The 12250-nt window shown below is 40.5% G+C and overlaps 1 protein-coding gene across 1 annotated transcript in view; it reads left to right on the top strand.

Moving 5' to 3' along the window:
- The window catches only part of LOC6046487 (opioid-binding protein/cell adhesion molecule), a 206410-nt gene extending 194368 nt beyond the window's left edge, over nucleotides 1–12042 (top strand). The window contains exons 6-8 of the mRNA XM_038252908.1: nucleotides 7595–7741; nucleotides 7912–8377; nucleotides 8809–12042. Coding sequence (XP_038108836.1) covers nucleotides 7595–7741; nucleotides 7912–8377; nucleotides 8809–9014 — 819 coding nt within the window. The 3' untranslated portion in view covers nucleotides 9015–12042. The remainder of the gene's footprint in view (nucleotides 1–7594; nucleotides 7742–7911; nucleotides 8378–8808) is intronic.
- The last annotated feature ends 208 nt before the right edge of the window (nucleotides 12043–12250 follow it).

Here is a 12250-nt window from a genome sequence, read left to right as displayed (position 1 = left end):
AAATGAAGCGAAATTGAAAAAAACTGCCCGCATCAACCTAAAAGAATCATCCACCCACACGTTCCAGCTTACACAATCTCGGTCCCCAGATCTAAACGACCCCATTCAAAAACTCCATATGAAAAACGACATCAACTGTCATTAACACGTTTCACCCACAGTTCAAGCTGCCCCCGCTCCCCATCTCCAACAAAACCATCCAAAGCTTCTCATTGAAATACAAACTGCTCGCTTTAACCCACCTCACCCCAAAACCCTCCACCACAATTATCGTAACCCTTGACGGTGTAGGTACCACCCTATTCGCTCGACGTGACAAGTGCCACCGCGCGCCGCCCCTCGGATGATGGCAGGAAACGACACATAATCGTATGAAAAACAACACACCCGTACTCACCAGGACGTACGTGGGCACGCCACTTGAATTTAAAACATTTAGCAATGTTTCAAACCACCCGCGCAAACCTAACCTAGAATTGGCAAGAACGGGACATACTTGGTACGGAAAAAATGTGCGAAATCTGAAGAATCGTGGTCGCGATGACGAACAGGGTGACCAGAAGTTACCTACATTTAGGGGTGTGACTTAACGCCTAAAGGTAGATAACTTCAGTTAGTTCAAGAATTTATGATAAAATATTAGCTACACAGAAATCTTTTTTTACGCGGAGGCGTTACGGTTTTTGTTCAGTCGATTTCTGTTAAACAAAAAACTCATTTTTGCAAGCTTCAAAAAACGATTTGTTGATCTGCAAAAAAACTAATTAATTGCTTCAAAAAGATTGCATAAACGTTGCGTCGTTCCACAGAAATCATAAAATTACGAATCGTAGCGCTTCCGCGTAAAAATATGTTTCTCTATCCAGATTTTTAAGCATGGAGGACGTTACAAATGTTAACGACATTACGCACGCCTTAAATGTCAAAATCGCTCGGTCCTACCAACATTACAAACACAGTGTGTCATGGTATGACAGCTGCACTTTTTTAATTATGTTGGTACCACTATGCAATTTTGACATTTCTGACGTGCGTAACGCCATTACTATTCGTAACGTTTTCATTACCAGTTTTATCATGACAATAAATGATTATTCATGATGAACTGTTACGCTGGCGATTGCTTTCACGGCAGGTTATTAATAATAAGTTAGCTTGCGTTACATATTCTAATGAACAATAGCTAACAATATTCATGTTTGAATAGTGTGCTTAAACTCGACAATATTAAAAGATTATCAATGTTCTTCGTCAAACTGACTTAGATAAAACTATTAAATAAACACAATTCATGTGAACATAATGTGTTTACATGACATTTGCATCTTTTTTATCAACTAAAAATCCAAATATGCACGCGTCCATTACGCTTTTGTTTCGCCGGTACACGAAAACCCGAGTTTACCCACAGGCGTTACGCTTTGTTTTTCATTAATTTCTCTGAAACATAAAACTTTTCCAACAATTTTAAGAAAGTAATTTGAAGATTGGCGCACAATGAAAAATGCCTAAGAATGATTTGCTAATTTTTTGTAATGTTTCTGATAAATCAACGAAATACAAAGCATAACGCCTGCACGTGATTGGGGGTTTGAAGTATCTCTAAAACAGTTTTTTGGCAGATTGATCATCTTATGTAAATCTACAAATTGATTTAAAGCATTAAAAACATGCACTGTTATAAGGATATCGGCAGAATACAAAACGTAACGCCAGATTCTATGAAATTTCAACATTATTCACGATAATATTCACGCCAACTTTTCCACGACCGCAACCCTAGCTGTCACGTCCGAGTCAGAGCCCGACCACCGAGGGGAGAGTGAATCCAGACATTCTGCGATTTTATTCTAGTATTCTCAAAGTATGTGACGATGAGATGGCACGCGGGACAAACGACGACGACGACGACGGTGATGATGATGACATTTGACTTTCCGCGCCACGTTAAGGGTTGAGAGGAGGAAAAAAACCCGCAAAGGGTTTGTTTTAAAGTGGCCGTAACTCGGCACCAAGTACGGGCAAAAGGGGAGCTCTGCGCTGCAAATGTCTGCCGGTGATGGCGGTGTATGTCTGGAATGGTTTTGAAAGAAGCCTTCATTATCAGAGTGGTGAGGGGGTTGTTAGGATTTTGCTACTTTGTTTCCTGTCATTTCCGTTACGCGTACGTGGGAAGATCACTGAACGCAATTAAACTTGAGCAAATTGGGCGTTTAGGGAAATTAGTGCTAACTGTGAGAAGCCTACCTAATAATGGCATTACTCACAACAGTTTAAAGCCGGCATGAATAACTAAAATTGGGCTGATTCATAGAAACCTCTTTTTACGCGGAGGCGTTACGTTTTGTAATTTGCCAATTTGTCTAGAACTACGTATAATTTTTGCAATCTTTTTGTAGCATTTTGTACGTTTTGTGAAGAATTACAATTCGCCTTTTGAAGTTAGCAAAAATATTTTGGGGTTTACGAGAAATCAACAAAATAAAAAGCGTAACGCTTCCGCGAATAAAGAAGTTTCTTATTGTATAGAGAAATCGTTTTCCTTGAACGGATGCGTAACGTTTTGTTTTTCGTAAATTTTTTTGGAACAATGCAAAATTTTTGCTAAGTTGGAATCTAGCAATAGAGAACGCCAAGGTTATGCTGCAGAGCGAACAAATTGATACAGAGAAACCTCTTTTTACGCGGAGGCGTTACGCTTTTCATTTTGTCGTTTTCTTTTAAACCATACAATATTTTTGCATGTTTCAAAAAGCGTTTTGTAGACCTGAACAAAACCTAAGAAATTGCTTATAAAAGATTGTAAAAATGTTGCTTCGTTCTAGAGAAACCGACTAATTAGAAAAACGTAACGCACTGCGTAAAAAGTGGTTCCTCTACAGTCTTCAATCAACTTTTTAAAGAAGAATCAATCCTGAAACTATCAAATGAAATCTCAAATGACATTTTTGATTCAAGAGTGTTTTCCAAAACAACAATACACAACACACCGTCATTCACTGAACCAATATTGAAACATCATCACGGAGATCCGAACCCTTACCGTACCCCCTTTTATAGTACGTAAACAAGAAAAGCCATCCACAGGCTAGCTGCCACAATCTATTATCCTTAATGAATTATTAGACCATAATCCTTCATAATACACTGCCCTCTCAGCCCCGTCACTCCACCCTCTCTCTCCTCTTTCTTCTGGCAGCACTGTGTAGTGTGTGCATTCAGCTTATAATGTTCTCATATTTCAAGGCAAATTAAATTGAAAGTGCAAATCCCCTCTTCATCCACATTCTCTGTGGGTGCTGCCGCTGGGCTGGGGCCATTTCCAGTGCTTAGCCAGGATAGATATCCAACGGCGGCGGACACCCTCTCTGTTGCTAGAGAACCACGCCAGCAGCCAGCCAACCAGCTGGCATCACTGCACTCGACAGGCCCTGCCAGCGCTAAGTGAAGACATGAAGCAGACGGCTAATGCTAGGGGATCCTGACCTTTTTGTCTTCAGTTTTGTTGCAATTTACGATGCTCGCCGACATGCCGTCCAAGCTGCGATGCTGTGAGTGGACGAAAAAACAAACGATATTTTTGAACCACACATTCCCCTATTGGAAAAAAAACTAAAAAAAGAACTCAGCCAATGTGTCTTGCCCGGCATATGACGAAGGAGCAGGAGAGCAGCAACATTGTTTATCCCCACTTGGTCCCACTTGGCTCCACTTGGATCTCACTCGCCGCCGCCGCCGCAGAACGTCGTCGACTTGACTCATTGACGTTTCAATATAATAATCCAAAGTCGACCGACCCGCCAGCCAGACTCAACGGAGTGAAAATGGAGCTTTCCATTATGCTGATTGTCTGCTGAACTTTCACTGGAATTGGCACACAGAAAGTGTCTCCTCGTCGTCGGTTGATCGGACGACAGGCTGCTGCTGAAAGCAAACTGTGGTTATTTCTTAAGCTGATTGTCCCCGGTATGGACGGGACGGTATGTTACATGACGATGGGAAGGATCGATTAAGCGGATTCAGGTATTTGCTACAGACTCTGGTGGGCTTGCCTTGGAGCGATGGAGCCAGTGCGGGTATTAGGCATGTTGCAATAATTGATTGCAATTTATTAGACAAACAGAGGATTGTTTTCAGAAACAAGGAAGCCCTTTTCAAGATTTAAACTGTTGAAGATTAGGCTCATTGAAGTTTTAAGCACCATTTCTGTATTTTTTACCTCTTGCTTATTACGGTGGTAGACAGGCAGGTCTTCATTTCCGTAAGTTCCTGAAAGACCCTGGTCATTTAGAAATAGCCGTTGACCTCTTGCTTGTTACGCGGTATATGGCACAGGTCTTAACTCCCGGGAATCCTTGAATATCCCATAACATAAAAAAAAGCAACAAGGTAGCCTACCATACTTCCTGAACCAATGATAGTATGATCAGAGGTTTTGCCATTTGTTTGTAACGGGGATAGTTTTAAAGGGGTAATTCTCCACCAACTCACACAGCAGTTGCTCCGACCCCTCTTCGATTTGCGTGAAACTTTGTCCTAAGGGGTAACTTTTGTACAAAACTTTTTTTCGTAAAATCGCGATAACTCGTGATGTTTATAAGCAAACCCCTTATGTCTACATATCATTTTTTTTGTAATTGTCTGCTCTACAACTTTGTAGAACATTGTTACACTCTAAAAAATAACCCTGCAAAGTTAGAAAAAACACGAAATTTTAAAATGAAAAATTTTGTTCTAAATGAAAAAATGATCCTTCTGGGTCAATGTAGATTCGAAAAGTACATTAAATTTCCCATAAAATGACATGTTCCAAAATTTTTTACAGTCGAGTAACGGAAAATGGGAGAAATTTTAAAACTTTTTTAGTGTTTTTTTCGATGAAAAATACGTTTATTCGGAATTATGAGCACGCCATCACATCGGGCGTCTAATTTTACATAAAAGTCCTTTTGACACCAAATTTCTATCTCATCACCGTTTCAGGCTGCAAATTAATGAAAAACACCTCTTTTTTCGCATGTTCAAAAATGGAAGGGGTCGTACCGCCCCTCCGTCACGAGATATCGAAAAACGGACCTCGGATTCGTGATCAGGGATAAAAGTTACCCCTTAGGACAAAGTTTCACGCAAATCGAAGAGGGGTCGGGGCAACTTTTCCCGATTTCGTGTGAGTTGGTAGAGAATTACCCAAAGTCAAGAAAGTCTTTTTCATTTTAAAAATCTCTCCGGAAGATATTGAATAATAATTTGCATTTCCATGCATCAGCATGACCAATTAAAAGCTTGAAACTGAAATAATAATCAGTTTCTGATAAACCGTCAATATATTAATCAATCCTAATCAAATATTCCATCCCAATAAGTCTCAATCAGCCGTTTCTCAATGTAGGCCAAATCATCGCGAAACCAGTTTAATTAAGTGCACTCGATACGATACGCACCTGCCTTTACTGCCCTGATTATCATAATTTAGAGCCAATATCGCATAAAATTAGTTTTCACGACACGACAGAGATAAGTCAATGCAACACACCATCACCAACTCCTCGCTATCGCTCTCTACTCTCTAATGCCAGGATGATACAAACCGGCTAAAATAGCACATGATAAGCAATAAATTGCAATTGCACCCCGTGAGTCATCTCTGTTCCGGGGAAGTTTCCTTCATTATAGGGTCACGTACGCGCCCGACGAACCTTGGCAAAACTTTCTCCTCCATAACCTGCGGCCCGGGAATCCTGTGATGTGGCAGCATCCAGGCATAACAACAACAACCCTAACACCAACAGGATTATTAATTTGTCCTAGACAAAAGTAAGCACACACACACACTCGACAGTCAGGTGTAGAGTGCGCTTAGGGTGGTTCTTTGGAGGAGGGGAGTGGTTGTTTATTAAGAAGTTTCTTAAGTGCACACAATATTGCAATCTTGAGGATCTGCGTGCAACTTTGGTGTGAAGATGGTGGTGCTGGTGCCCAAAGCTTCACCGGAAGGATCTAGCCTTAGTGGAGGAGCCACTTTGGCGAAGGAGTTCACGTAATACATGTTGTACTGTAAAGGTGGGCTGGTTTGGAAACGGTTATTAGGTTTTGTTTGAAAAGCCCTGATTTTTTGTTTTTGTTTTTGGGTGTTTTTAAAAAACACCTTATCGTGAAGGCTCTTCATCTAGTGCAATATTATGAATTTGTGTACCAAAATGAATCATCGCAATTCGTCGTTGTCGTGCTTTCTTATTGCACGTGCATTTTGAGGTCAAATATAATTAGACGCCATTTTGCGCAGCTCTCAATGCCTCACCTTTTGACCTTCGCAGATTCCCAAAATTTGATTTCAATCCTGAGATATTCAATGAAAACCGAAAAAACTTTGTGCATTTTTGTCACTTTTCATATCAAAGAAGTTTCATTCTTGTGCGACCAAGGGTAAAGGGATTACAGTTCAGAACGCGTTCGACACACGCACATGCCCAACTACCGTAAACATTTTGAATTATAGCTCGGGATTTCTAACCAAATTCAATCAAACTTCAGGACAACGCACAGAAAGGTCAAACAAACAAAACGTGTTTGTTATTGTTTACATTGCGTTCTCTCGTTTTTTGATTATTCAAGGTCAAACATAAAAAAGCGTTTTTCTCGGAACGTCAAACAGCAACATGCGTCAACATAGCACGACAACGTCGAACTGACGTGCTCAGGATAGACTGTGTGTTTACACTTCGAAATTGACCCAATTTACACTTTTTGCTTGATTTTGAGTTCTGTTCATTAATATTTCTGTAAATCATTTTTCTCACTTTTTTCTTGTTATTTTTGTTTTGCTTTCTTCATTTTTACTATCAAATTCACTTGTAATTTTGCAGGTTGGGTTCAGAGCAATTTTTTTAAATTTTCTAATTTTTTTAAGATTTTGAGTAGGAATGACCAAAGTTGCTACTCGACACTATATGTTTTCCCTCCAGGATATGCCCCAAAAGCTAAAGGAGAAAGCACGTGTGTGTAATTATTAGCTCAACGGAGGAGGCTCCTTAATTCTGCAGCCAGAGGCTGCAATATCCACGCTACACAGATTCTCAACCTGGCAAGCTGGCAGTCAGTGGATGCATGTGATTACTTTTGGGGTTCCTTAAGTAGAGTCATGTCGCACGTTATGAGCGCAGTGTTGCCAGCTTCTTTGTTTGTGGAATGATTGAGATATCAAGCACTTCCATGTTGTGTTATTTTGTTTTATTCCTTGAACTCATATTACGTTAATTCTAATCGATAAGCTGGCAACACTGGTAGCAATTTAGATTCTCACGTACGTCCTCCCTGGCCCGGTGTACTCAACGGTGATGATGAAACTATGCAATGTTGTTTTCTTCGCTTGTATGATGATGCAACGTGGAAGAGACTAACTTTAATGAATGTCTGTGCTGCATAAGGGATGTCTGCCTCATCTCGTTCCGTTATAATTTAATTAATTACACTCGCGTCCCTTTGCGTCCTGGGAACCCTGTGTTACACAGATATCCCAACACAACACTTTTTCCATGCTCCGTTCTCTGAAAGATTGACTAACGTTGTTCTCCTTTTTCCGTCCCGTCCCCAACAGGTTCGCGGTAACAAGCACAGCTTGATAATCCGGAATGTCACCTACCTGGACCTCGGTAACTACACCTGCCAGGCATCCAACAGTCTCGGCAAGGACCGCGGCTCCCTGTCCCTCAGCGGACTGCCGACGATCTGCTACTTTGACTCGGTACGTATAAACCTCGCCGTCGTTCCGGAGGCCACAAGGTTTTAATTAAAATTTAATCCCTTCGAACATCAATCAAGCCACCGAACGTGGCCAAGCCCCGGCATTATCGCCCGAGAATTTTTAATGATTAACAAGTTCTCGGTTTTTCCTCTCCCCATCCCACCAAACAGCCAACCTTGAGCAGCTACCGCGACCAGTACAACATCTCGTGGACCGTCCAGAGCTATTCCCCCATCCGGGAGTACCGCCTGTTCTACCGGATGCAGTCCAAGGGTCACCTGATGCACCCGCACGACAAGCAGCTCGACAACCACATCTACTCGCACGGCTCCGGTGCCACCGGTGGTCACGGCGGGTACGGCAACCCGTACGCGGCCGGCGGCGGGTCCGGACACCTCGGCGGCGAGCAGTGGGAGAACGTCGTGATTCCGGAGATGCTGTCCGATTACAACAACATCCACAGCGGACACTACTACAACGACCGGTTCAGCTACCAGTCCGGGACGCGACACCGGATGAGCTTCCAGCTGAAGAAGCTGCAGTCGGGCAGTAACTACGAGGCACGGGTGCAGGCCCGGAACGACCACGGCTGGAACCGGCTGTCGAGCATATTCCATTTCAGCACACGATCGGAAGGTGAGTGATTTGGATTGTGAAGCAGATGAAACACCATGCGTCTCCGCACCCTTTAAAAACACTGTAGTTTTTTTTATTGCATCATAATTGACCTTAAAATTGTCTGGCACTGCTAAACTTTCACCTTTGATTCATGATATCTTCATACATTCCTAGCCCAAATCGAATTGAGTTATGAAGTTGGTCATACATCATAACCTAATTATTTCATTGGCGTACCATAAATCCACCTGCCAACCGATTATCAGTAACGCCCCGCCCCCACCCAATTATAAGTGCATAAATTTCGATACCGGTTTCGTAAATAAATCAATTAAAGCTCCTCTCACATGCGACACGCACACACACAGCACCAACAACCCAGTTTAGTCCATTATGGTCACGAAAATATTCCCTAAATTTACCCTTTTCCCTTCCCCTTTCTTTGCCAGACATGGAACTTGAACCCTCTGCCCAGCCGGCCGTCCACGGCGCTGGCCTGCTAGATAAGGGTCTGCTCAACAGTGGCGCCGCCGCCACCCATAAATCATCCGGCCTGCTGCTGCTGCTAGTTCTGCTGTCGGCCGCGGTGGCGCTAGTGTCGTCGTCGTCGCGAGCAATGGCGTCCTCTCTAAACAGCGGCGTCTTATCGGCATGATTTGCATCGTTTCCGTTTGTTTCCATTCCGATAAATCACCACTAGGCGAGATCTACGCGCACCTAATTAAGGTTAAGAATAAAAAAATAAAAAAAAACACAAACACACATCAGCAGCACCCAAAAACAAACAGAGAAACCCGCCACCACAACTTCATAATCATCACGACCGCCATATTTATCGCCATTATGACAGTAAGAAAAAGAGAAACAAACAATAGCGATCGATGGTTAAGCACGGTAACGATATTTTTGTCTATTTTGTAGAGATTAATTTGCAACTAGCGTTTTCCCTGAAAATTACCTCTTTTACCACAATATTTGTTTCTTGAAGCCATATTTTGTACCAAAGAAATAGGGAAATTGTTTGGGGATATAAACAGTGAAACAAGAGACTTTGAAAAATTAACCAACAAAAACGAAAAGAGAACAAAATGTAGAAAGAGGAAAAGTTATGACTAGTGTTAGAAAGTGACCGGACCGAAGAAGAAAAAGGCATATTTATTACGTAGAAAAGGGTGAAACTTATTTTTCAAATTGTAAAATAAAGCAAGTAAACTATGTAGGCCATGTAACGTAAGCCGATCAACAAAGTGTTGCGTAGCGTGTAAAAATGAAATTACGGTTCGCAGTCCCATGGAACAAAACAAAGAAACACTATAGCTAGGGAAACGATCCAGGTGCAAACCATGTAGCGAAAGGCTAGATTTTAGAGTGACAACAGTACTAAGCGTAGCGGTTTTGAGTTGTAATCTTTTAGGTTATGTTCTGCACATAATGTCATGAGAACATCCAATCTGTCAACGAGCACGTGGCGACCCGATTCCATTCTGCTTCTTTTCCGAAACATACAAAACCAGTAAACTATCAAACCAAAATATTTTACTAGCTTAGGCAGAAATGGAAGGAAAAAACCAACTAAGTGTAAGTTAAGTAAATTTTATAGATGAGTAAGAAGAAAAAGAAAAGAAAAACATCAAAAAACAAAAGAAACTTAAAAATAGGCCTTTCTAAACACAAACACAAACAAGTGCACACGCCGCAAGCTGCTCAAGTGACAGCTCTCTCACTCACACTCACACCGTACCGTACGTCATTTTGACAGCTTGATCATATGTGCGAGCAAGTTTTAAATGTAAACGTTACGTAAATAATGAAAAAAGGGAAGATAAAATCAACCATTTTACCGCCGATTGGATGCATTCCGACTCTTCTGTAAATAGGAAAATCAAATGAAACATTCCATTCTAGAAACAAATATTTATACTTTTTGACAACAGCAGCAACACGCCGTCAATCCGTCAAACTAGCTGTCAGATACATTGCCAAAAACCTCAATAAAACAACAAAAATAATAGAAAAAAACTCACTCACACTTGCGGAAGATTGCTTTTTTGAAACATACTCTGTCTTTCTCACAAACCCACTTACACAAACGCGCACGCACGCACGTGCAGCACAAATCTGATTGATTTCCGTTAGTTTGTTTTTTGTGGGACCATATTAAATGATAATAAACTGATGCGAAACTGATGTAGAACAGATTGAATCATTCTTCACTGTGGGTGCGAATTGTGAATCTGCACAGAAAATTGAAATTCTAAAGTTTATTATTTTCAGTGATAAAAAACTGTGTTTTCCTCCCCTTTTCCTGTTTGGAGCGGACGCCTCTGCCTTCAATGTTTGTGGTTGGGGAATACTAAATTAAAAGGGCCTATCTCGAATTGATGACATTGCCAACATTCTGCCTGCTACGCTATATTGCAACATTGCAAATCTAAAATGTTGATGAAATTATTAAAAATTCTATGAAAAATTATTGACATTTGGGCAGTTAATGTTAAAATGAAAGAAAAAAATCAAATGTTAAAACTGACGTTTGACCACTATTTTTTTATAAGTTCAAATGCGTCTTCATTTGAGGACCTATTTTTGCCTGATGAAATTTTATACATTGGCCCTTTTTTAAATTGCTACCCCACAGTATTTGAAAACTCGCTGAACTGAAATTACATCCACTCGCCTACTGCACTCCATATCACAAAACAACACACACCACGCGTGCTGCAAGTACTTTGGCAAAAAGTTCATCAAAGTAATGAAATCGAAACTGAAATCAAATGGAAAAATCATTGTCGAATGCACGCGAGATTAACCGTACCCGGTTGCATACCAACGGGGGAAATCCCCATACAGAACGCAAAAAAAAAGTGAAATCAAAACGTCTGCGAAATACAAAACCAGCAAAAAGCTGCAAATAAACCAACACATGAAACAGGAAAAATTATTTTTATTGCATTATCCCAACCCCCAGCGTTATTGTTTCGTCGGGGCAGCGAAAGCAAAAATTAACATCGCAGAACAAAAATAAAATGAGAAGCTGCGAAAAAAAACTCGAAACATTTGAGTACTCGCGACCATTGTTGGACCCCCGGATTTTTTTCCGGAAAGGGAGATTCCTCAATGAAGCAGAATTTAATTTGGGCAACATTTTTGCTTTTTTTGTCGACAAAAAAAAGAACATCAATTCGAAAAAGCTCGTATCAAGATGGCAGTTTTAATATTTATTTCAATTCAATTTACTCCTCACTCTCATTCCAGCGCGAACAGTCGAAATACGAGAAGAAGTAAAAAACAGTACCATGTGTGTAAATAAAACAATTATCAAAAGTCTTTTTGCTGTAAGAGAAAGTAAAAAAACAAGCGGATTATAAAAGAGAAAAAAAAAGAAATATATGAAAAATGAACGCTCGAATTGTTCGGAGAAAGGAACAAAAATAATTCGAAAAAAAAACAATTAAAAGAACCCTCGACATAAGCCACGTGGGACGGCGTTTATGACAAGATTATCACAGAACAACAAGGCTTTATGCGTGGGGGAGAAGAAACCGATGTAAATCTAAAATTTATTGAGCGTGACGAGACGCGTGAACGAGAGGTAATTAAAAAAGACAAACCAACAGAAACCAAACAAAGCCGAAGAAAACAAACGGTAGAATATAAAAAGCTTTCTCAAGCCTATATGAGAACAAAAAAAAAAAAATATTGTAAATTATATATTAAAAGATAATTAATAAAAAAAGAAATACAATCTAATTTGTTTTTGAATATATCAATCTTAAATATCACAAACGGGACCACAAATCCGTCTTAAAATAGATCGTCCAAATTCCTTATTAAATTAAATTTAATCAAGTTTTGTCACCATGTCCAGGATGATAACGGTGAAATTTCCCT

The sequence above is a fragment of the Culex quinquefasciatus genome, chromosome 2, assembly GCF_015732765.1.
Source record: "Culex quinquefasciatus strain JHB chromosome 2, VPISU_Cqui_1.0_pri_paternal, whole genome shotgun sequence".
Lineage (NCBI taxonomy): Eukaryota > Metazoa > Arthropoda > Insecta > Diptera > Culicidae > Culex > Culex quinquefasciatus.
Note: the sequence above shows the minus strand (reverse complement) of the source record. Positions and strands in the feature narration are given on the sequence as shown.